Source organism: Homarus americanus, unplaced genomic scaffold, assembly GCF_018991925.1.
Source record: "Homarus americanus isolate GMGI-L3 unplaced genomic scaffold, GMGI_Hamer_2.0 scaffold36970, whole genome shotgun sequence".
Classification (NCBI taxonomy): domain Eukaryota; kingdom Metazoa; phylum Arthropoda; class Malacostraca; order Decapoda; family Nephropidae; genus Homarus; species Homarus americanus.
In genome coordinates, this window is record NW_024740094.1 from 3,762,489 (window position 1) to 3,789,932 (window position 27,444).

Genomic DNA, 27,444 nt, shown 5'->3' on the forward strand with positions numbered 1-27,444 from the left:
GTCAGTCCAGAGGTTTTGACATTTCTGGGCGGAAGGTGACCTGTTACCCTTCCAAGAAACAGTAAAATGCTTCTCCACCTCCACTTCTTCTGTTTCTCCACTCTCCCACTTCAAATTCACACCATCAACATCTAGAGCCTACATACAATAACTGTGCAAGTGAATTTCACTATTTTTACAATTTAGTACCAAGAAAGGAACTAATGCTCAAAAAAACCCATTGAAACAATGGTTTCAGCACCCAGATTTAATAATTTGCTTGGAAACACAGAAAAAAAGCGTGAAGCTGGAAGAGAGTTTCAAGATGTTACCCAGTGAAACAGAGAGACTACCTGTTTGCTGTGTTAAGAGGCTGGATGCCGCATTAAACTAGTCATTTACCTTCTGAATATGTTCAATAATTGTTAAAATGACCAAAAATTGAATATTAAATCTTTTTAAAATTGGCTGAATAGTGCACAACTTTTGACATATACCAAAAATAGGTATGAATTTAAGCCCCAGAAACCTAGCTAATGCATGGGCGGACTGATACTAAAGCCGGCTGCCGTCGCGCAAGCTAAAAACATGTTGAGGTTTGCCTGTGAAGAAATTGTTAACTAATTGAAGATTCTTATGGAAGGCAAAGTTCACAATCAAATTTCGTTAAACGCAGGGTCACTGTATTTTTGCACAAGAGAAATTGCTTAGTTTTTATATATTCATACTGCAAGAAGCCAACTTGTATTTTGGGGCTTAGGGGATGCTTAGTAGTGGTTTCCTGGACTTTTATATGAAAGTGGTTTTATGAGGTTCTAGAAATATACCCTCACATAAGCTCACTGTAAATAAATTTATCGCTATATATTGGAAAATGTTTATACTTTTGGTAGTGATGATAAATTTGGAATATTTCCTGCCAATTTCACTAAATAATTCTTACTATATATTGAAAACATAAATAAATTTATATATGTGATAAATTTGGAAATATTTGCGCTGTATTTCTGCTAAATAAAAAATTATCGCTATTACAAGAAAAAATGTCGATACCTTATTAAATATCTAAAAAATTTTATGCAAAGTCTCCTATATATTCAATTTCATTGCATTGTATACTGTACTTGTCAATGAAGCTGTAAAAAATTATTATTTTTTACCCTCCACTGCCTGCCTAAAAACCACTCATCTGTTGCACTAAAAGCTTATTTGTGGTGCTTCATCACTAAGAGTGAGCTTTTACTTATTTCTCTTTTTGTAGATGGACATTGTTTTGTCAGAGAAGTTTACTGACAAAGAAATTTTTTGGATGGCAAGTTTGAGAAAAAAGTCCAGCAGCTGACTGTACCTGTAGCCTTGCCCATTTTTAAAGCATATTGAACAGCTATGACCCACTGTGTCTCTGTGATTTTATTCAGCAGGTGGGGAGGTAGTGTGGTGGGTAGCTCTCTGTGACTTTTAACACACTTAAGCACCACAACAATTTCCCAAATTATTTAATTAATTTTGACAAGGATAAAAAAATAAATAAATAAATAAATAAATTTACTGAAAAATTCTCAAACTCAACTATAGATGAGTTGTCTAGTTGTATGAAATTTCCCCAGGCTTTTTTACAAAGCACAGCTGTTTCAAGAGTAACAGAATGGTTAACGCCAAGTGGTTATAACACGATGCTGATGAATAGAGAAACGTATATTTGTAAAACGCAATGCTCAAAGGTTGCAACGCAATTTCCACTTTAACGCATGCAAGTTATGCAGTGTTTACATTTCTTACGTTTTGTTAGTGAAGTGTTACTGACAGGACTCTATAAATTTTGTATCCTTGCAAATTTAGTTGTTCTATAAACAGTGTATGAAAAAAAAAAAAATAATGCTTGCAAAAGGACGAAGAGTTTATATGATCATTGTATTTCTTATCTCATTATCACTACAGTTAATATAAAACACAAGACTGCAGAAATAATTTATAATATTTATGTATACGAGGCGTAAAACAGGTACTCTAACAAAAGAGAAAAAATAGTAAGCTTACACTAGCTTCTGTTTACATCACACGACTGAAGGAAACACATGGGTTTTGGGAAGATTTTATTACTATTCAATTTTGTGGTATTGAATTCAGAATATGGAAAAAGAATATCCAAGAAGTTTTAAGGATCGTGACCTGGTGAATGTAAAAGAGGCAATAACACTCATGGAAGAGAAGCTTGTTATTATCAAGCCAAGCTGAAATGAAAAAAAAAAAAAAAAAAAAAAAGCTTATTGAAAAGTTCTGCAAGCTCAAAGGCTGAAAATATACATTGGACATAAATGACACACATACACTGGTGGTTTAAGAAAAGCTTCTGTCAGAGAAAGGTAAAGGAACATGGGCAACACAAGGAGGCCACGAGATCAAGTGAGGGGGTTGAAACAGCAAACACGTAGTGGCAAGCTCACAGATGGTGCAGCAGAGGCTCACATGGTGCAGTAAGTCTCACAGATGAAGCAGAGTCACATGGTGCAGTAAGTCTCTCAAGCAGATGGTGTTAAGAGGGGCTCTCACAGCAGTAAGCTCACAGACAGGGAAGCAGGAGGGGTCTTCACATGGTGCAAGTCCCCACAGATGGTGCGTTAGGAGGGCCTCACATGGTGCAGCAGCCTCAGATGGTGTTGGGTAAGGCTCACATGGTGCAGCAAGTCTCACAGATGGTGAGGCCTACATGGTGCAGTATGATGTTAAAGGATGTTGTGTGTGTATGATGTTGTGTAAGGATGTTGGGAGGGCGATGTTGGGAGGTGCAAGATGTTGGGAGTAAAGTGTGATGTTGGGGTGTGTATGATGTTGGGGTGTGTGTGTACAATGTTGGGGTGTGTAGAGATGTTGGAGGTGTGTATGATGTTGGGGGTGTGTGTACGATGTTGGGGTGTGTGTAATGATGTTGTGTGTAGGGATGATGTTGGAGGTAAAATGATGTTGGGGGTGTGTGTATGATGTTGGGAGGTAGATGATGTTGAGTGTGCGACGGGTGTTGAGGTGCGACGATGTTGGGGAGTGCACACTGAGATAAAGCGACGAGCTGGGGAGGCATGACGATTAGAGGAAGGCGACGACAAGCTGGGAGTGGGTGGCGACGATGTTGGGGAGGCGACGATGGTTGGGAGTAAAAGCGCACGACAAGCTGGGATGGTGGCGACGATGTTGGAGGTGGCGACGATGTTGAGTGTGCGTGACGATGTTGGGGGTGTGTGGATGATGTTGGGGTGGTGTGGATGATGTCAGATGATGTTAGGGGTGTGGATGATGGATGGGGTGGATGATGTTGGGGTGTGGATGATGCTGGGGGTGGATGATGACGGGGGTGTGGTGGACGATGCTGGGGCGTGTGGACGATGCTGGGGGTGCGGACGATGCTGGGAGTGTGGACGATGCCAGTGTGACTGCTGGGAAGACGACGTTGTGTGGACGATGTTGGGGTGTGTGGACGTGATGTTGGTGTGGACGACGACGGGTGTGGACGATGCTGGGGGTGGACGATGCTGGGGGCGTGTGGGATGATGTTGGGGGTGTGGACGATGTTGTGCGTGTGGATGATGCTGGGGGTGTGGATGTTGGGGGTGTGGACGATGATGGTGGACGATGATGGGGGTGTGGACGATGATGGGTGTGGACGATGTTGGGGGTGGACGATGCTGTGTGTGGACGATGCTGGGGTGTGTGTGGAGGATAAAGTCAGTGTGGATGATGCTGGGGGTGTGGACGACATTGGGGTGTGTGGACGATGCTGGGGTGTGTGACGATGTTGGGGGTGTGTGTGACGACGTCAGTGTGGACGATGCTGGGGGTGTGCACGATTGGGGTGTGGACGATTGTCAGTGTGGTGGATGATGCCGTTAAAGACGACGCTGTGTGGACGATGCTGGGGTATGTGGACGACGCTGGGCGTGTGGGTGATGCTGGGGTGTGTGGCATGACGTCAGGCATGATGCTGCGTGTGTGCATGATGTCAGGTGTGTGTGACGATGTTGTGCGTGTGGACGATATTGGGGGTGTGGACGATGCAGGGGTGTGACGATGCAGGGTGTGACGATGCTGGGGTGGATTAATGGACGTGCGTGTGATTGATGTTGTATGCGTGCATGATGTTGGGGCGTGTAGATGACGTTGTGCGTGTGGACGATGTCAGGCGCGGACGATGCTGTGGGTGGACGATGTCAGGCGTGGACGATGTTGGAATGTGTGATGATGCTGGAAGCTGCGTGGACGATGTTGGGGCATGTACTAGGCCAGGTGTAGATGAAGCTGGGGGTGTGGACGATGCTGGGGTGTGCGGACGTTGGGGGTGTGGACGATGTCAGGGTGTGTGTGGACGACGTTGTGTGTGGACGATGCTGGGGGCGTGTGGACGATGTTGGGGTGTGTGGACGACGTTGGGGTGTGTGGGTGATGCTGGGGGTGTGTGGGTGATGTTGGGGTGTGTGATGTTGGGGGCGTGGGGCAGATGTTGGGGGTGTGTGGGTGACGTTGGGGGGTGTGTGTGGCGATGTTGGGGGTGTGTGGGTGATGTTGGGGGTGTGTGGCGATGTTGGGGGTGTGTGGGCGATGCTGGGGCGTGTGGGTGATGTTGTGGTGTGGGTGATGCTGGGGGTGTGGGTGATGTTGGGGGCGTGTGTGGGTGATGCTGGGGGTGTGTGGGGTGATGTTGGGGGTGTGGGTGATGTTGGGGGTGTAAGCGATGTTGGGGGTGTGGGTGATGCTGGGGTGTGTGGGTGATTGTTGGGGGTGTGTGGGTGATGTTGGGGGTGTGTGGGGTGATGTTGGGGTGTGTGGGGTGATGTTGGGGTGTGTGGGTGATGTTGGGGGTGTGTGGGTGATGTTGGGGGTGTGGGTATTGAGTGTGGGTGGTATTGGAGTGTGTGGGTGGTATTGGAGTGTGGGTGGCATTGAGTGTGGTGGTATTGAGTGTGGGTGGTATTGGAGTGTGTGGGTGGATTGAGTGTGTGGGTGGTGTTGATGGTGTGGGTGGTGCTGGAGTGTGTGGGTGGTATTGGAGGTGTGGGTGGCATTGGAGGTGTGGTGGTGTTGAGTGTGGGTGGTGCTGGAGTGTGTGGGTGGTGGTAGTGTGTGGGTGGTGTTGGAGGTGGGTGGTATTGAGCGGTGGCATTGATGGGTGGTATCGAGGTGGCATTGAGTGTGTGGGTGGTACTGGAGTGTGGGCGGATTGGAGTGGGTGGCATTGATTGCGGGTGGTATTGGTGTGTGGGCATTGAGCGTGGGCGGTACGATGTGGGTGGCACTGATGCGGTGGCATTGGAGCGTGGGTGGCATTGATGTGTGGGCGGATTGCGGGTGGCATTGATGCGTGGTGGTATTGATGTGGGCGGTACCGAGCGGGTGGTATGGAGCGTGGGCATCGATGCGTGGCATTGAGTGTGGCATTGATGTGGGCGGCATCGATGTGGCATCGATGCGTGGGGGCATCGAGCGTGGGTATCGATGCGTGGGCGGTACTGGAGCGTGCGGGCATCCGATGCGGGCGGCATTGATGCGGCGGTACTGGAGCGGCGGCGGATTGATGCGTGGCGGCATTGGAGGTGTGGGTGGCATTGAGTGTGGGTGGTATTGAGGTGTGGGTGGTATTGAGTGTGGGTGGTATTGATGCGTGGGTGGCATTGAGTGTGGGTGGCACTGGCGTGTGGGTGGCATTGGAGTGGGGCATCGATGTGTGGGTGGCATTGAGTGCGGGTGGCATCGAGTGCGTGGGTGGCATTGAGTGCGTGTGGGTGGCATTGAGCGTGTGGGGGCATTGAGTGTGGGGGGCATTGATGTGTGGGTCGGGAGTGTGGGTGGTATTGAGGTGTGGTGGTGGCTGAGCGTGGGTGGCATTGAGTGGTGGTATTGAGTGTGGGTGGCATTGATGTGGGTAGGTATTGGAGTGTGTGGGTGGCATTGGAGTGTGGGTGGCATTGAGGTGTGGGTGGTATTGAGTGTGTGGGGCGGTATCGAGTGCGGGTGGCATTGATGCGTGGGTGGCATTGGGAGTGCGGGCGGCATCGAGCGTGGGTGGCATTGGCGTGTGGCATTGGTGCGTGGGCGGCATCGAGTGTGGGCGGTATTGAGTGTGGGTGGCATTGAGGTGTGGGCAGATTGAGTGTGGGTGGCATTGGTGGCATTGATGTGTGTGGCGGTGCATTGAGTGTGGTGGTGGATGTGGTGGTATTGAGGTGTGTGGGTGGCATTGGTGGGCATTGGAGTGTGTGTGGTATTGGTGTGGGTGGCATTGAGGTGTGGTGGTATTGAGTGTGTGGGTGGTATTGGGTGTGTGGGTGGTATTGAGCGTGGGGTGGTATTGAGTGTGTGGGTGTACGGAGTGTGGGTATTGAGTGTGGGTGGTATTGAGGTGTGGGTGGTATTGAGTGTGGGTGGTATTGGTGTGTGGGTGGTATTGGTGTGTGGGTGGTATTGAGTGTGGGTGGTATTGGTGTGGTGGTATTGGTGTGGTGGTATTGGTGTGGTGGTTGTGTGTGGTATTGAGTGTGGGTATTGGAGTGTGTGGGTGGTGTTGGAGTGTGTGGGTGGTATTGGAGTGTGTGGGTATTGGAGTGTGTGGGTGGTTGGTGTGGGTGGTTGGTTATTGGGTGTGTGGGTGGTATTGGTGTGTGGGTGGTATTGGAGTGTGGGTGGTGGTGGAGTGTGGGTGGTGGTGGAGTGTGTGGGTGGTGTTGGAGGAGGCTGGGGCCAATGGGGAGCAACCTTGGAGGAGGAGGAGAAGGAGGAGGGAGAAGGAGGGGTTGCACAGTCAGTTTCTTGGCTGACTTCTACTACCCCACTCTAGGATCTGCATTGTGATTGGGAGATGAATTTGATATCATAATGATCCTAATAAATTTCTAAAAGACATTTCCAATGAGTTATCCTTAAATCAAATATTTTGATATGATATAATAATGGAAATTCCATTTTTATTAAAAAATAAAATAAAAATAAAATTTTTATACCAGTCATTAAAAATCAGTTCTAATTGTTACACCATTTTTTTAACCAAATAATCCTGAATACTTATCTAAAAGCTTGGTAGTAAAAAAAAAAAAAAAAACAACAACAACAACGAAAAAAAGAGCTATACGATATGGGCGTGAATGGTGCCGTGTTACAGCAAGTACCTGTAGTGGTATTTTCCACGAATTTAAAGAGCACATCTCGCAGGGGCTGAATTTATTTATGCAAACACCACTGTACTGTACATATAAAATATTGTTCATACTGTAAACAAAATAAAGTACAGTGACCCCTCGTTTAACGAACACCTCGGTTAACGTAATTTCGATTAACGAACTGCCTTCCATAAGGATCTTCAATTGGTTAACGAAAAAAAATTCGGTTAACGAAAAAAAATTCGGTTTACGAAGTTCTTACGAACCGACCTCAACATGTTTTCGCTTGCACTGACCGGGCAACCAGCTTTAGTATCAGTCCGCCAATACATTAATCGGTTCTAGGGCTTAAATTCCTTACTATTTTAGTATATATCAAGAAGTTTATACTAATCAATAATTTTAAAAGTTTAATATTAAATTTTTTAGTCATTTTAACAATTATTGAACATAATTGAAGGTAATGTGACTAGTTTAATGCGCGGCATCCAGCCTCTTAACACAGCAAACAGGCGTTAGTCTCTCTCTGTTTTCACTGGAGGTAACATCTTGCTTGAGACTCTCTTCAACTAAACGCTTTTTTTCTGTGTTTCCAAGCAAATTATTAGTCATTTTGAAATTTATTTTACATATTGGCAATATATAATGCAGTGCAGTGTTGATTTAAAGAAAATAATCTTGAAATACACCAAGAGAACTAAAATTTTATGGGTGAAATGGTACCATGGGGTGACTTCTCTTCCACCCCAATGCCTTCTCTTCTTCCTTCTCCTCCACCCACATTCTAATTCCCATCATCATCATCATCATCATCATCATCATCATCCAGGAGCCTTCTACATACACACCTCAAAGTAAGTGAACTTTTCTATCATTTTTGTTGAATTTAGGAAATTTTCCGTGAGCTGTAATTAATTACCCAAAAACCCATTGAAACAATGGTTTCGGTTAACGAACGACCTTCTGGAACGGATTGAGTTTGTTAACGGAGGGGTCGCTGTACAGTAAAGCCTTTGATAACGGTTCGACCAACAACTTTTCATATTTAAAACCCTAGTTAATTTAGGACCCAATTCAATTTATTTCCTTCTCTCTTTCGTATTTACGAGCAAAATATAATAAAATTACATTTTCATATAAATAATAACTAAATCCCGATATGTATTATAAAAAAAAATAAACAAATAAAAAAATACTGTAAAAAAAAAAAAAAAACGAACAGCACCTTGTGCAAAGAAGCTGCCTGGCTAATGAGTGGTAATGCGCATCGCCAGTAAAGAACAGTCGGAGCTTGGTGGTCTCTTTGTTTTCACACATTTGGAACAGGAACAGGAGAAAAACTTTCTCAGGTTTCTTACAGCATTTTTGCATCCCTATTCAACATGAGCAGGAGAGCAAGTGATGGCAGTGTTGTTTCAAAAGCTAATAGAAAGTGTATAAGCTTAGCCGAAAAACTAGATGTGTTAAAACGATATGAAAAAGGCGAGAGGTCTGTGGATATTATATGGAGCAAGCAATGAACATATTTTGTGAAGTGGATCCATTAACAGAACAATGCATTAAAATTTAAATAAATGCAAATGACCTCTACATAAGGATGTATAATGAGAAAAGAAAGCAGCTGTGCAAGGTTCTTTCGACAGCTTTATTATTCGAAGGCCTAAACCATCAACTTCAGCTACACCATCAAATTCAGCATCATAAGCAGCTTCAACATCAACTTCAGGTTCAGTAACAGTTTCAGCAACAGCTTTATGGAAAGCTACAGCTTCAGCCAGAGTTGAACCTACAGCTTCAGCCAGTTGAACCTACAGCTTAGCCAGAGTTGAAACTCACACAATATTCATTGGCTGTCCTTATGTTTTAGACTTTACCACCATTGGTGAGTAGAATTTTTGTTTTACATTCGTAAATATTATTTAAAACATACAGTATATGAACAGTAAATAAGTGTTACTTTCATATTCATATGTAGATAAATGACGTTATGTTTTCACATGTACGGATTGCACGCACTTACTTTACGTACGTTGGCGTTCCCAATTGTCTCGCTTTATTTCTTTATCATTAGTGGTTAGCTACTTCTAGTGTTCCATTTATTAACATTAAATAACAACACTTAAAACATACAAACATGTAATATATATTTTTTTAAATTAAGTTCATTACAGCTACAACCAGGGTCTTATTTTCTTATGTAGAACCATCGTCTCGGACTCCCGGATGTAAACACCAACAAAAACAATGGCATCCCATCTCCTCTTGTGTGACCATATTATTATTCATTTACCGTATATACTCGTGTATAGTTCGAGTTTTTAAGACCAAATTTTTAGGCAAAAAATTGGGGGTCGTCCTATACATGCGTAATAGTTTTGTTAGGTTGAACCCGTGCATGATGGGAAGGGCGAGGAGCAACTTTTAGCTTCAGACATGAAAAATATTTACCATTTACTGCCAGTAAACAATGGAAACGTAAAATATGTACCAATTAGTAATGAAAAGTTGTGCAGTTCCTTCAGCAAATGAAGCTCACCAACTTACAATAGGCTAAATTACCTTACAACGTGCTTTCAGTAGTCTATGTTGAAGTTCTTAGCACAGGCTAACTTATCATATCATATACGGTATCACAGTTCTCATTGATCTACAAAAAATACCGGTATTAAAAACCTTTTCGATATTTCACACTTAATATAATACCCGGTAAGCTACTTCAACCTCCTATTGTTTACAACGACACATCACGCACCACCAGCTGTATCAGCTAGACGGTACACGTGTTTTTTGAATCGTTTTCAGTTAAAAAACTGTTACATCACATGTATATTTTACCTTAACTGTGCCTGAATGAATATATTCTCGGAAATAAATAGTAGTTTTGCTGAAACGTGATGTATTTTAATGTAAAATAGGATAAAATACATGACGAAAACAAAAGACTTTACCTAAGCTTCTGTTCTTGAGATGTTACTCGTTTTTTTAATAGTTTTCGGTTGAAATTCTTATATTACAATGATATTCTATTCATACTGTGCTTGATATAATACATTCACTGAAAAGTAATGTTTTTGCTGAAATTACGTACGTATTACAGTGGAAAGTGGGATAAAATCGTGACGAAAACAATGACTTTCGCTTTCTTTCGTTCAAAAGATATTACCGTAATCGCTTTTCGAATGGTTTAGTTAAAAAACTGTTGTATTACAATAATATTCCCTCCTAATTGACTTGAAGAAATACTTGAATGGAAATATACAATATTTTTGTTGAAACTACCCGCGTTTCAGTGTAAAGTGTCGTAATAATAAATGGTAAACAATTTGCTTTCGGCACTCGTGTTTCATGCACGGCGAGCCTCAGTTTATAGGACGTACAGCGTTTTTAGTGAAGGTTTTATTGTTCCATTACCCTAAAAAATGTGGGTCGAACTATAAACGAGGAATATCGTAAATTAACGATTTCTTGGTCAAAAAATCAGGGTTGACCTATAAACGAGGGGGGGGGGGGGGTTATAGACGAGTATATACGGTATATTGTATAAGGTGTATTCAAAAACATTATTTAAAGAATATAGTTTGCAATTTTTCATTAATTGTATTGTTTTGGGGGAAAAGAGGTTAAAAAGCCACACAAAAGATATGAAAAGGTCACACTTGGGAACGCATCTCATTAAACATGGTGACCTGGCTGGCGATGTAGTTATAATCCATCACCTCCACACACATTCATTTATCTTATTTTTAGTTTTATGTTATATTTTCTTTATCTATAAGCCACATCGTTTATATAAATTGAAATGTGTTAAAGAAATTCGTTTTCTGTAACAAAAATTCCTAAGGTCAGCCTGTAGCACTGTGCATAGAAGGATTTATTGAGGGATTCCAAGAGCAAGTTTCTACTAACCGGAAAAATTCTTTATCTGGCACCTCTCAATCCCTGTAGGTGCCGGATAACTGGGATTCTACATACAGTGGGGTATGCTATAACGAACGGATCCTACTACGAATATTCCTATAACCAACGGTTTTACCTATAAAATTGAGAATGCTATAACGAACGAAACTCCTACAACGAACATTATTTAAATTTTTTTTTTTTAATAATTTATTGTTTTTTATTACAAGTATTAATGATATTCTTTATTTCAGGGGTTTAGATGCATATTTATGCACTTTTTTACAATTTTTACAATTCTATATTATATTTTTCAGTGTTAAGTGGTTGTATTTGGGGGCCTGGAACGGATTAATCCTATAACGAACGAATGCTATAACGAACAAGGTTCTAGAACCAATTAGATTCGTTATAGCATACCCCACTGTATTCAACTTTGCGTGTCCTCACTCATCAAACAACAGCCCTAAACACAGTTATATACTCTAATCTAGTACGGTTTGTTTGCCGCCTACGCCACTATCGTTCAGCACTTCTACGATCCATAAGGAGAGAACTTATAGACGAGTAATACCACGGAGAGTCATCATGTACTGGAATTTTCTTTGCGATCTCTGGACAATAACTGTCTCAAATGTACTGGAAGACATCATTATCTAATTTAACCATCTCATCAGAAGTCAAAACAAAGCAGTTGACCCAGTTCAAAGAATGGTCAACTTTCTGATCAATCTGGGTTTATTCAATGTTTCTAGTTCCCAAAAGTAATTGTTATAATGTAAAAAGAGGGTCTTGGGACATTAAAGCCATAAGTAACCAAAACATGGTCAGAAACTGTTGGATCAATCAGGTCAGTTTCAACATCTAATACATGATCACAGTCAGCAGGAGAGAAAACTAGGTCAAGCGTGTGTCCATAAAGATGTTTTGGACAAGACATATGATTGACAAAATTTTTTAGATAAAAAATTTCCAACAACTCAGATGAGAAAGGTTTCAGAGATGGGTTAACCAAATAATTAAAGTCACTGTTGCCTGTTCTTCCCTGAGAAAGTCACAAGAAACAAGCAAAATTGATCCATGAACTCCCTTATCTGTACCTGGGTGACCAGGACAATACACAACAGCAATTCTAATAACTTAGTAAAGATTCATTAATAGATCAGCACCAATCTGCCCCCCAGAGCTCCTGCAGCAGGTCTGGGAACATGAACAAGAGAATGTGACTTAGGAAAAGCACCATGAATAAAGTTGATGTCCGATTCATAGAACCACGTTTCAGTTACACCATGTGTGAGTAACACAAGGCCACAAATCCAAGCTCCAAAAGACAGAACTCAACCTAGAGAATACGTTGGTACCAATAACTCCATTTCCCCCGTGGTGGCGCTTGCGGCCTTGTGCTTCTGAGACCCTCATACACTGTATATTTCCTTTTTATTTTTTTATTTTTTTACCTGGACAAGGATTAAGGCCTAGACCAGCATTCCACTGCTTATTAACTCTGCTAAATAAATAAGAAAAGTGAATGAATAAGTTTGAGAATATGAAATAACAAGTTCAATTCTGAAATTATTTAAAACTCTGAAATATTTCTCTGTAAAGTTGTGATAAATTTGATTTCATAGCTGTTATTAATTCCTATGAAAGTAAGAAAAATTATATATATAAGATAATAAGAATGAGAGAAAGATATTGAAAGAATCTCAGAATTATTTAAACTTTAAAGACTATAAAAATTTCTTGAAATATTTTCAATTTATTTTATTTTGTTTTTGTAGGAATAAAAGACCTGCTTGGGTAAGCCTTCCACTGCTATATTACCATCTTCATCCCTTACACAATCCAAACTTGTATAGGATTTGAAGTATTTTGAAGAATTTCAGATTTTTTTTTCAGTTTAGTTCTCTAAATTTGTATATGTTTGTGATCATTTGCAATACAAACTACATAGGACAATTCTGTATATTGAAAACCCAAAAAGGAAATACCAAGTGATACTATACCAATGTTTCTATGTAATTTGTGTATCAACTTGAGTGACCTTAATTTATAACAACAGAGAAAATGAGGTGACTGTCACTGCAAATTTGATGAACAAAGTAAGTGAGTACCACAGGCCTACTAGGAACAGTACGGATAGAGCACGCTGTAAATTAAGCCTTTGGTACACACAAAGGCAGAGTGGTTGCCAAACCTTCCCCAACTATAGTCAGGCCATCGTACTCATTTATAGCTGGGTGAACTAGAAATCCCTAAGATCAAACCAGCAACCCCCAGGCAAGCACTATAGCTACACATTGTCATCTTATCCAGATGTGTAGTGTTCAACTTTCTGTATAATGAATTATTTCTTTCAAAAAGCCTTATACTGTATATTTAAATTGTATTAACCCGTTCAATTTCAGCATAACTTTGTTGCCAACTGTTATATACTATGTGGGAGGTTAGATTGGGGTGGGAACTCAACTACCGACACACAACAAATAGATATGTACAGATAGTAAAGGTAGTACAGGAGGCCTGCCAAGTTCACGGATTATTATTTCACGGTCCTCTATTATTCGCGGATGACACCCTGGATATACACAAGAATGTCTGCGGATAGTTTTAAAGTTATGAACATTTTTGCGGCTGGGACAGGGAGCCATTCGTTCTAGAGACAGTAATTTCCTTTACCTGGATTGTGAATATGTGTACGTGTAAAACAAGTAAAACTGCGACCCCCCACTACCCCTGGTCGGCAAATGTTATTTGCGGATTTGGCGATTTGCGGCCATTTTGAGAACCTAACCCCCACTGAAATATGAATCCAAATCCCTAATTTCTTTTGAGACCCAACTGACACAAACATGAACATGCTTTAGTAAATTTTTTATTGCAAAATATATTTCAATAAATTGAGTTGAGGAGTATTAATATATGCAACCTGTATAACAAACTAAATTTGGAAAATATCCTAGTACTTAACATTATTATAAGAGTACAGTAATTAGAGCAAATATTGATACCGACTTAAAAACCCACCATTATCATGGGGGTTGTTGTTGGTGGTGTCATCATCATCAACAGGGAAGCGATTGATGGCTGGGTCAATTGCTTCCTTAAACTGGTTGTTGGCACCTTTGGGGTCAAGGTCCATCGCCCAGGAGAAGTTCATTAAAGCTAGATGAGTCTGACCCAACTTTTTGTGCACCTGTGAAGGAAAATTTCAAATAAAATTATCAAAAAATACAATATAATTTATATAAGAGTATTTTCTCCCAGCATTAAAAGCCCTTTCCCACTACAACAACAAGAAGTGGCTAGCATCATCAACACTGACCCTACCACATAGACTTTGCTATGATGTTTTCCACCCACAACAAAACCCCAAGACGTCTACATATACAGTATCTGGTTTACTGCTGTCACCCCACAAAGCACCATAACATCACACATCATACCCAAAATTCACTTTATGCCATCCTATCTAGTCAAGCATACACATTTGGTTCCTGCTTCCCCCCCCCGCCATTCTTCCTATCTTTTCCACTCTTATATCTTTCCAGCTCTCAGTCTGTACACACATTTTACTTGTATTCTGCTCAATGTGTGAATACCACCTTAGCAAATCCTGGTAAGTTTTCCATTTTGGGCATTCATTTCATTTCTACAATATCACACACCTCCCTGCAGATTTTTGGTATCCCATCTACACCAAACACTGCTTTCAGGCACAATTTGTCACTCTTGATTTGCTTCTTCTCCTTCCATCCAAGGTCGGCACATGTAAAACATTGCTAATTTAACCATTCTCCATATATCTCCATCTCTGCCTTCTCTAACACAGTTCTTTCCATCCATTTCTCAATGCACCTGTTTCCTTCTTTCTTTCAACAACTATTACTATGCTTTTCCATTTGCTAACATATCCACTCTTAGGTGTCTGAAATACCTCATTTCTTCCATTTTCTTTACAAATTAATATCCACTTTCCCATCTCCCTTCATTATTTACTTAGATTACTTTTGTTCACCATCACTCTCAACTTGCTCATACTTGACACACTTTCAATCTCAAACATTTACAACTTCTCTTCAGAATCATCACCCTCATAACATTACCAGTAAAAAGTAGCTAATTTTTCCTAATCATTCAAATTTGTCACTATCATTTGTGTATTTACCTCTCTTTCTTCCTCATCCATAGTCGGATTTGTACAGAAGTAGAAACACATGCTATGTGCATACTGTACTTACAGAAATATGTCTAAAATCCTACTATATCAGAGCCTAAGTCCTTATATACATCTAAAATCAATTAATTTTAGACAAAAGATATAGAATGACAAAATACAGTAAATGAAAGTAAAAAGTAAATCAGTTATATAAAATACTGTAAATTTCAAGTTTATCCCCGATAGATCGGCGGATGTTCGTAAGTCGTGGTCCCCTTGTACAGCTCTGCTTCCTTATATGAAGGTATTATCTACTGTTATACAAAAAATATTCTTACCTTGCCAAGCAAGAAGTAAACATTAGATTCCTTGGGAACAATCTCTTTTAAGTGATTTAGCTCAGCAAGAGCCTCTTGGTGGTGATCTGTTGCATGTAAAATAGATGCTCTGTGGTATTTACACAGTGGGTTGCGAGGCTCTACTGCCAAAGCACGATTCAAGGTGGCAAGGGCAGCGCTACTCTTCTGTAAGGCGTGCTCCACCTAAAAGATTTTAAGTTATAATGTTACACATACAGTACTATGTAAAATAGATTCAGACATTTCTATTAGCTTATAAATATACCAAAAAATTTCAATAAATTAAATCTGGAGTGAAAATGGTTCAGATGTTGGTTATTAGGAATATAGTTTAGCTGGTCTTAAAAATATATATACAGGTAAGCCTCGCTATTCGCACTTGATATTTTAAAATCCATATTTAACATTTGTAAAGCATACCCCACTTATTTGCAAAACGAATTACAAAAAAATAATACCCATGGAGATAGCATGTTGCTATAAATAAGAAAAATGAAGAACATGGGTGTGAATGTGTGTAAAGTGAATGTATGTGTGGACTTGGCTGTCACCAAGTTAGACTGTCCCTGTAGCTACATCCACCTACCAGGCCAAGCTGTGTTGCTGTTATTTTTTCAACTCGTAGTTATGGGTAGATATAATGTACATAATATTCTTCATTTCTTTTATATTGTTTCATGCACACAAAATTGTTCATACAGAATGTGCAAAAAAAAAAAAAAAATCATCATATGCTAAAAAAACAGAGGGAATAAACATTTATTAGGAGCACAGTAGTTAGCGCATGGATCATGGGAAGAGGAGGAGATAGCAGAATTGCATATCTCAGCTACTCCAGTCTCCTGGGAAACTATTGCCAACTGGCAATGTAGTATTCTATTCTTTTATTTTATTTATTCCTCATTTTCACTGGTACTACAGTATACACATGACCTTGGTCCCCAATAGTCTCGGATAATGAGGAGTGTATATTGAATACTGTAATATGTGGTGAAAGTTACCGGCTTATGGGGAAAATTGCCAATATTCGCAATGACTCTTGGAAAAGCATCCTTTGCAATAACAGGGGTAGTCATCTACTGTATACTGTACAGTACAGTCGACCCTCGTTAATTCAGACCCCTTTAATCCGGATTTCGGATAAATCGGACGAAATCGGAACTGTCCTTATAAAATTTCTGGTTCTGGGATTGTCCCAGTTGCAATTGGGGTTGCAATTTCAAACTCTGTGTCACTACTAAGGAATAACAAAGTCTCTGGTGCACTCTAAGATTAAGAGAAAACGGACGACTCAGGCGTCCTGAAGTGAGAGAAAACGGACTCCTATGACGGGGCACTCAAATAAAGAGACATGGCTACATGTTTTGTGGACTAGCCACTGTACAGTATCCTTTTCATCACTTTGTAGTAAACCTCGTCATGCCTATGTGTTTCTGATAATTACCATAACATTATATATTTATCGGTTGTACAAACACAAGGCCTCACACATGCCACTCAGACTGACAGACTTGATAAGTTTTACCAACCATAAAGACAGTTGAAGCTTTAAACATCACTCACAATGGATCTTGAATATTTCAACTGTAAACAGACATACCTAAGTTGCCTCAACAATTGCAACCCCAGTTGCAATATCAAATTCTGTGTCAATACTAAGGAATAACAAAGTCTCTGGTGCACTCTAAGATTAAGAGAAAACGGACGACTCAGGCGTCCTGAAGTGAGAGAAAACGGACTCCTATGACAGAGCACTCAAATAAACATACACATAGCTGTATAATGCAATATTATGCAATATTAACCTCTAAATCGGTTAATTCGGACAATCGGCTAAAATGGACACCCTTCCCCCCCTATTAGTCCGTTTTAACGAGGGTCAACTGTATATACATTTTCTTTTGTACTGAATTATTTCATAGTTTTACCACAACACAACATCTGCCATTGTGGTGATCTAGGAGTGGCTCTACTGAAGCTGATCCTGTGAATGGGATAAGATATTATCAACAAAAGAAGAGTTAACAAGACAAAATGCCTTTGATTCCACTCTATCTAAAAATTGGACAGAAGAGGAGCCACCCCAGATGTGAGAGCAGTTCACCAAGTTAAGATGAATGAATCCCTTATAAAATTGCTCAGGAGTGAAGTAGCTACGGTATCTGTACAGCATTCCCAGCTTTTGTTAGGCAGCCTTAGCAATGTTGTGGATGTGTGGCTTCCATGACATTGTAGAGGAGATGGTGAGACCCAGTATCTCTATTTTAGATTTTAGCAAAAAGATTGCATCCTGAAATGTGATTGGAAGGAGATTTTCTATTTTGGAAAGTGTAATTGGTAAATACAGTGATTTATTACTATTGAATTTAGCCAAGTTTCTACCTCCCCATTCAGAGATGCTGCACATATCCGCATTGATAGATGAAATGATATCAGATCTAGAAACAGATCTAGTTTGAGAATTAGGGGGAAGGGGAAAATGTGAAGAGTGAAGAGTAGAATCATCAGCGTAAGAATGGTTAGAATTAGTCGTAGTGTGAATTGTGAAGTATATCATTGATAAAAAGAAAGAAGAGTAGGTGAAAGAACAGAACCCTGTGGGACACCACTATTGGTAGAGAAAGAGCAAGAGATCGATCCCTCGACAACAATTGCGATGGATCGTTCTCAAGGAAGCTAGAAATTAGAGAACAAAGTGGGGGAGAGAAACCATAAGAGGGAAGTTTAGAAAGAAAAGACTTGTGCCATACCGTCAAATGCTTTGGAGATGTCGAGGGCCACGACGAAAATTTCCCCATAACCCCTAAGAGAGGATGACCAAAGATGGGTGTAATAGGAAAGCAGATCACCAGAAGATCTCGCCTGTCAAAAGCCAAACTGGTGATTCGACACAAGAGAAAGGCGTTCAGGTTGATGGAGAAAATGCGAGTTTAAGATAATTTCGAAAATCTTAAGAGAAGGATGAAGTTAGGGCAATGGGGCTATAGTTAGAGGGATGAGAATGGTCATCCTTCTTCGGAATGGGCTGAACTGTGGCATACTTCCAAGAAAAAGTTTGGTTTATGAGGCAAAGGCGAAAGAGGCGAGCAAGTACAGGGGCCAGAATTTCAGCACACTCCCTCAGAACACGAGGGGGTATTCCATCTGGTCCAAGCGCCTTACTCACATCCAACCTGGATAACACACCAGCAACCCTACGAGTGGCAATAATAGGAAAGTGCATAGGTTCAGAAGGAGGAGTAGGAGGGATAGAGTTGGAAACATCTAAGGTGGAGTTAGAGGAGAATAAGGTGTCAATGAGATTGGCTTTGTCAGGGGGAGAGTTGGCTACAGAGTTATCAGGTTGGAAGAGAGGAGGAAAAGAGGGATTGCAAAAGTTATTACAGATGTTTTTGGTTAAAGACCAGAAGGATTTACTAGTGGAAGAGTTAGTCAGGACAGTGGTCTTTCTTTTTATAAAATTCCATTTGGCCCTACGAAGAATAGCCTTAAAACAATTCCTAGAAGTAATGAAAGAGGAGTGGGTAATAGGAGGAGGAGGTAGTTTTATAACTTGATAAGCCTTATCTCTCTCCCTACATGCAAGAGAACAGGAGCGATCAAACAATGATTGTAAAGTGAAAGTTTTGACAGAAGATGGGATAAATGCACTCATACCACCGAGTATAACCCCAGCAATGCTGTCAGCACATACTGAGGCGTCCCGAATGGAAAAGTAACATTCATCCCAAGGAGTCGGAAAAAAATTCTCGCAAGGATTGCCAGTTTGCCCTCCCATAGTGCTATAGTTGGCATTCAGAGCAGGGTGGGGGAGGTGGTCATGCCCAGTTTGATTTAATAGAAATAAGATTGTGATTAGAAGACCCGAAGGGTCAAGAAATTGAGTATGAATAGTGTGAGGGGTTAGAGGTAAAACAAAGATCAAGAATGTTAGCAAGTTGATCGCGTCAATCTGGAACGCGTGTAGTGTGTTTAATTATTTGTTCCAGATCATTAAGTAAGGAAAAATGGTGCCTCAGTTGCAATACAATAGTATTTATTAAGTGGTTATAAATACACTACAATCGTATTTATTAAGTGGTGATAAATACACAAATGTACTGTACTAATTTACTAAGTGTTGAAGACAGGCATAGTGGTAAGCCAACCAGCTGTTTGCTCTTGGTAAACAAATGAGTATGAAATGACTCATGTTCTGTGAGGGATTCTTTTTTCAGGAAAGTTGATTCTTTTAGGATAATATTTTATCAATCTGGCACCAAATGAACCTAAGTTATATGAGAACTGTGGTGGAATTGCATAAATAAGTGTTTCAGGAATCTTGTGGGAGAAAGGGAGAGGGAGCCACCCACCCCTCTGCCAGCTGCTCCCAGATAAACATTCGTCTTCCACATACAGTACAATATACTCCTACATTTATTTGTTCTTTTTTTTATCTTTGGTTACTTACATATAACACTTTACAGTAAATCATCTCATTGACAACCAGACTTGCATGTCTGATTTTCGACCTAGAGAGTTCTGTTTCACATTTTTTTTTCATTCTTGATGTAATATTCTTTTAATAACCTTGTTATACTCTGCCCCAATTAGTCCAATTTATCGAGGTTCTATTGTGTGTGTGTGTGTGTGTGTGTGTGTGTGTGCGTGTATGTATGTATCTTGATAAAATCACACGGGAAAATGGAAACAACGGAGCACCTTAGCTTTCGTCTTTATTCAAGACATCTTCAGAGGCCTGTAAAATTGATTGTGTCATCATGGCAAGAAGTCTCCACTATATCCCTCAATTCTTTATGGAAAGCACTGTGGCCATCAGTAGTCCATGATTTTGAGGGATTTGAGGAAGAAACAGAGTTGGACCAGGAGATTGTGTCCATTAGCCAGTCATTGGGCCTTGAAGTGGAGGAGGAGGATGTGGAAGAGCTTGTGATGTCTCATGAGGAGGAACTTACTCCTGATGACTTGAAGCAACTGGATGAGATGTTACAGGTAGAGGCTGACAGTGGTGAGGAGGAAATTGAAAGTGATGACCATATGTCAGCTAAACAGTTGAAAGATGTGATTTACTACTGGGAGAAGTTCAGGGAACTGGCTTCAAAGCACCCAGAAGTGTCATGTTGAGGACTCAGTGGTCTCCTTCTTTAAACATAAGTTAATGGTGAGGAGGACAGATGCCCCACAGACCACAATTGACACTTTCTTCAGTAAAAGGCAGAGGGAACAAGATGCTATCCCTCAGCCTTCCACTTCAAGAAGGAGAGAGGATGTTCATGGTGGAGAATCTGTCAGTCCAGAGGTTCCTGACATTTTCATGGAAGGTGACTCACCTTCCAAGAAGCAGTAAAATGCTTCTCCTCCACCTCCACTTCCTTCTCTTCTCCCTTCTCCTCCTCCACCTCCCACTTCAAATGCACATCATCATCATCATCCAGGAGCCTTCTACATACACACCTCAAAGTAAGTGAACTTTTCTACCATTTTTGTTGAATTTAGGAAATTTTCGGTGAGCTGGAACCAATTACCCAAAACCCATTGAAACAATGGTTTCGGTTAACGAACAACCTTCTGGAACGGATTGTGCTCGTTAACCGAGGGGTGTGTGTGTGTATGTGTATATATATATATATATATATATATATATATATATATATATATATATATATATATATATATATATATATATATATATATATATATATATATATATATACCTACACCCCGACTTACGACTACGTGGACTTACGACCGTCGGGACTTACGACCGCCTCAGATATAGATAAAAAAAAATAAATAAAATAAAAAATAAATTTTTTTTTTTAAATGACACACGCATTTTCTATACCGAAACGTTTCCAGTTAATGTAGTCTCCATGTATAATTAGAAAATTATGGGGGCCCCATGTGCATTCAGCTGACTACATTAAAGGTTAAGTGCTCAGTCACACTGTATCCATTCCTTATTATTTATTACTTTCACTGTACTGTATCCATTCATCATTATTCATTACTTTTACTGTACTGTATTTCATTGTAGATTTTTTATTAAAAAAAAATTTTTTTTTTTATCTATGTCGGACTTACGACCATGTCGGACTTACGACCTGGATTTGGGTCCCTAACCCCGTCGTAAGTCGGGGTCTAGTGTGTGTATATATATATATATATATATATATATATATATATATATATATATATATATATATATATATATATATATATATATATATATATATATATATATATATATATATATATATATATATATATACATATACATACATACATATACATACAGTGGGGTATGCTATAACGAACGGTTCCTACTACGAATATTCCTATAACAAACGGTTTTACCTATAAAATTGAGAATGCTATAACGAACGAAACTCCTACAACGAACATTATTTAAATTTTTTTTTCCCTAATTTATTGATTTTTATTACAAGTTTTAATGATATTCTTTATTTCAGGGGTTTAGATGCATATGTATGCACTTTTTACAATTTTTACAATTTTATATTATATTTTTCAGTGTTAAGTGGTTGTATTTGGGGGCCTGGAACGAACGAATCCTATAACGAACGAATGCTATAACGAACAAGGTTCTAGAACCAATTAGATTCGTTATAGCATACCCCACTGTATACATATATATATATATATATATATATATATATATATATATATATATATATATATATATATATATATATATATATATATATATATATATATATATATATATATATATATATATATATATATATATATATATGTGCAAGTAAATCACTGTGGGTGCGCGTGATCTAGGTACATGCTGATAACCACAAGGAAAGAAGAAAACACGAAGTTCCCAAGCGCTTTCGTGTAATTCACCTGGCGCTTGAGAACTATATATCATATATATATATATATATATATATATATATATATATATATATATATATATATATATATATATATATATATATATATATATATATATATATATATATATATATATATATATATATATGCATGCATGCACATTCTGCATTTAGAATTATAGAATTGTGTGTGCATGTAAATGGGGAAAAAAAAGTTACATTTATTTACCCCAAATTACAAGTTGAAAAATAACCATAATATAACTCCTATCTCAGCCTGGTAGGGGGAGTACTAATGGGGATGTGGCCGCCCTAGCTAACTCCAGGGGGCACGTGATTTGAATTTTTGCTGGAACTCATTTTGTATAAGCAGGAAAAGCTTTCATAACCCAAAATAGTCGAGTCAATTTAAGAAATTCATATACCTGTAAGTAAATTTTCGTATCTCGAGGGATACTTGTAATGTAATATTACTGAAATAAATAATGTTAACTTACCACAGCCACATGGCACATGAGAACAGAACTGTGTGGGTGGATACTGAGGGCCTTCTTAAAGTGAGACTCAGCTTGAGCAAACCTCTCTTGCTTGAATAGCACCAGACCAATGCCATACCTGTGTGAAACATACTGCTAATGAACCCCTTCACTGGTTAGTTTTCTCTGGTGGATGGATCTTCACAGTGAGTAATAATTATAATAATAATAATAATAATAATAATAATAAAGGTAGGTATCATATGCAAATATTTTAGCAACAATTCTTAGCATATGTCATCTTGATATAGTTTAGAGAGAGAGCACAACAGCCTTGTTAAGCTGTTATATGTAAAAGTATTTTATGGACAAGATATTAGCATGCTTGATCCTTGGACTAGAAGTGAGGGGTTGTGTACAGCTCTGAGATGGTAACCTACTCACTCACCCATTGGGATAAAATTTTTCCCTATCCACAAATCTATTTTAGACTGTATCACTGTAAGGATAAATATTAAATAACCAAAGGTAGACTTTTTATAATAATTATTATAAAAAGTCTACCTATGGTTTGTTTAATATTTATCCTGACAGTGATACAGCCTAAAATAGATTCGCCAATCACAATCACCATTACATAAAGCCTTACTTTACCAAGTACTGTATTGCCACATAAAATTGCGAGTACGAGACCCAGGTTAGGGTCGCTTGATCTTTGGTTGACTGCACATTATAGAATGGCTTAATCTACCTGTCTATCCACTTGATTACTTGTTTCTACTCAGTAACCTGGAAACGATCATTAAGAAATACTCAGAGAAGATTGAACAAGAGTAAACCTTCTCTACTCAAGGGACAGTACACGTACAGTAAGTCCTCGCTTAACGTAAGGGGTTACATTCCTGAAAATGCGAGGTTATACGAAACAACGTTAAGCGGATAAATTTTCCTGTAAGAAATAGATAAAATATGGGAGTTACGTTCCTGAGCCTCCCTTTGCCCCATGAAATACATTACATATACAGTTGGCTCTTCATTTACGCGGTCAATTGGACCTGCTGAGTACCGCGTAAAACGAGAAACGAGTAAATGAAATAACAGAACATATGGTATAAATTGAAATAGAGACTGGGCCGACCCCCAAATTCCATTTTTTCCGACACAATATGTACCTTGTAGTCAAAATAACATATTAATTTTATGATGGTATGCACACACAATTAATATTTAAGAGAAATATCAATAATATTAGGTTTTTTAACACTTACGCTAGTAAAAAAGATGGCTGGGCACACGAGGATGGGAGGTTGGTTCCGAGGCAGAGGGCAAATTATTGGCCCTCACCTGTATCACCTGTATTACTTGAATCAATTGTATCACTATCCACCACATAGGCTTGCAGGGCCTCTTTGTCAAACCCCTCAAAGTCCATATCCTCACTATCACTACCACTGACTTGGACCGGCTGTGGTAGGTGGCGGGTGAAGAACTCGGTAATGTTTAGATGACTGGGCGACCTTGTGCGCACCCTGCCCGCGCCGCTTCCCGAGTAAATGACCAAATTTACCGCGTAAATCAAGAATTTAAATTCTGGCGTAAACCAACACCGCGTATATCCAGACTCAACTGTACATAAATTAAAACTCCTTGTGTGATGCTTGGTGAGGTGCTTGTATGCATTATTATATTACATTCATTGAGATTTTATAAGAGAAAAACTTAAAACTCCTCTACATGACAGATAAATAAATACCATTAGGTGACCTTGGTTGACCGGCGGGCTGACACCAGCTGTCATAATACATCACCTCCCACTCCACACTTCTGGCAAGATTGAAGGTGGCTTAGGCTTAAATTTTTTATCTTATAAAATGGCACAGACTAGTTAGCAGAATATAAATTGCATTGCTGGAATCCTTGCAAGACAGAGAATAATATGAATTTAGACATAAATTTTGCACAAGAGATACAAATTCTAGCCTCTTAAGTTCATTTAAGTACTGTACTGTACATGTTTTTCAACTTATTTTTCAGTAGATATGGCAACTTTCTTCATTTATTTTTACTCATTTACATGCACACACCATCAAAAATACATATTATGAAAAAGGTACAAAGCAGTCTGTGACGACTCAAACGACGTTGTACCGAGTCACCGGGACGTTAAACGAATTTTTGGTCTCTTAAAGTTTAGCAACGTAGTACCGAAACAACATTAAGCGGGCCGACGTTAAGTGAGGACTTACTGTATATGATGATAATCAAAATCTAACATGTAATTATTGATGACAGAACTTACCAGGCATTATAGTGTCGAGGATCTATTCTCACAGCACTCCGGTAGCAGCTCAGTGCATTGTCTAGTTCTTCTGTTGCGATGTGTTCATGACCTAGTAAAGTGTACGCATAGGCAAAGTTTGGGTCAACCTGAAAGAACAAGGACAGAGATTAATCCCAATTTCCTTCAAGAAATTTGACCAAATATTTCCCTGATTCTGATTAACAACTGTAACAGGTCAGGTACAGAAGGTGGAAGTGTCTCATCAGGTGAAGTTTCCTGACTAAGCCAGATTAATTATATAAGAAGATTACACTATCAAAATGAAATGAGACAAAAAAATAAAAATAAATAAAAATCTTGACAATACTGATAATAGTGTATTTAAATAGTTAAATACATTCAGTAATTCAAATTAAATTTTCTTCAGGACACAAACCAGAGTGACAGTGAAGGAGATCCAGGACACAGACTGTTTCTTTAGCCTTACCTCAGCCTCTGCCTAGTCATGGTGAGCAGGCTTCATATTCTTTGCAGTGACTGATTGATATTCAGGCTATTAATCTCTCTATTGTTTGACTGCAATAAATCAAGGCCATTAAATTTTAATGTGTGTGTCCTTTAATTCAATAAGGCTTTATCAACTTTAGACCTCCCTATATAGTGATTGGACCAATTGGTACAGAGCACTCCAGCAATGAGAGATTTCCGGGTTATGAGGCGACTCTCTCAAAGCAGGAAAAAAAAATCCCCATCACCGGAATTTTCCGGGTAATGGAAAAAAGTTCTCGGAAGTTCCAGAAATTGCCCATTACATCATCTCTCCGACTCGAAAAAACATTCCTAATCCACGGAATTTTCCAGGTACCGGAAAAATTGTCTTGGAATTTCCATAAATGTGCCCGATTTTCATCTCAAACACAGAAAAAACTCCCCCATCCCCGGAATTTTCTTGGAATCGGGAAAACTTTGTCAGAATTTTCCGGAAAATGTGCTCCTTGGAAAATCATTCCCAAAGCTGTAATTTTCTGGAAAATTCTGGAGTTGTGAATGATTTTCCGAGAAAATTTCTATTCCTGCTATCGGAGAGTTCCGGCTAAGAGATATTACTTACTTCGTAATCCCTTCCTTCACTATGCAATGATAACTAGTAATGTCTCACACCTCACTGGAAACTTAAATCATTATTAGTCATTCACACAATCCTTATTCCCTGGCACCTGCTCTACAATATTCATCATTGTGTATACCTGGATTGCTCTAGAAAAGAATCTGATGGCTGCCTCATGTTCTTTTTGAAGAGAAAAACAGTTGCCTGTAGCACACCATGCCTGAGGACACTCTCGATCTTCTTCAACTAAATCCTGTTGAAAGAGAAATTATAAAAAAAAAAAAAAAAAAGGATTAATAGAAATAATGTTTTATGACAGAGGGAATAAGCAAGCGACCTAGAGAGATCTAACCATTAAGAATTATTAGGAAAACCCTACCATATATCTCCAGGCTTATATATGCTTAATGGTATGGTTGGACACTATCTTTATAGATATTGTTTACACTCTTAGATAGACAGTGAACTTTCTCTAATGAATATTTCAAGGATACAGTATATTTTTATACAGACAGCAACAATGTCTCCATTTCATTATTATTTACCTGTGCTAAAGCTGATAGCTGAACTTCCTTTTGTAAATGCCAGAGAGCTGTGCTGTAGTACTCCATCAAATGGAGGCGATGTGGTTCTCTCTCTCTTACATCACTGAAGAATCTAGTAAATTATATGATGTCACGACACAATATTTCAACATTCCTTGTTCCTAGTCTACCAAACTAAAATATGCATACAAATAAAAAGCAGTGAAAGCCAGGTCTAGGTTTGGTGAATAATGATACATTACTGGATATAATTGGAAGGTGACTCAGGTTGTTTGCAAGTGACAATCACCGTTCTAGCCACTGAGTTATTAGGAAAAGTAACAAATATTTGTGAAAGAGTTTGGAAGCATTTGTACTTAAAGAAAACCAATAAAGAAGATGAATTAAAATAAAAATTAAAAATGTGAAAATAAGTAAAATAGTAGAGAAAGGAGAGAGATAATTGTTAATTTGAATGTGGACTGAATAGAAGTAGTGGAGTGTGACATAACTGAGACTGGATGTATCAGGTAATGGAGAATGAGAAGTGAATTTAATCAGAATACATGCACTGACATATGTATGAGGCTGAACTCTATCAATGGAGACAATGATGGGGGATGTGGAGTGGAATCACTGAACCGACTTGATCA

At 39.3% G+C, this 27,444-nt stretch overlaps 1 protein-coding gene across 3 annotated transcripts in view; it reads right to left on the reverse strand.

Annotated features, from left to right (window-relative positions):
• Positions 1-27,444, reverse strand: part of LOC121875168 (cell division cycle protein 27 homolog) — a 107,807-nt gene that overhangs the window by 16,353 nt on the left and 64,010 nt on the right. Inside the window, exons 8-13 of one of the 3 annotated variants that reach the window (XM_042379605.1) lie at positions 26,813-26,924; positions 26,407-26,520; positions 25,178-25,305; positions 22,900-23,017; positions 15,513-15,716; positions 14,043-14,211 (exon numbers count right to left, since the gene is read on the reverse strand). In XM_042379605.1, coding sequence (XP_042235539.1) covers positions 14,043-14,211; positions 15,513-15,716; positions 22,900-23,017; positions 25,178-25,305; positions 26,407-26,520; positions 26,813-26,924 — 845 coding nt within the window. Of the gene's footprint in view, positions 1-14,026; positions 14,212-15,512; positions 15,717-22,899; positions 23,018-25,177; positions 25,306-26,406; positions 26,521-26,812; positions 26,925-27,444 lie in introns of all 3 variants that reach the window. The other 2 variants (XM_042379604.1, XM_042379607.1) reach the window with 2 other exon arrangements.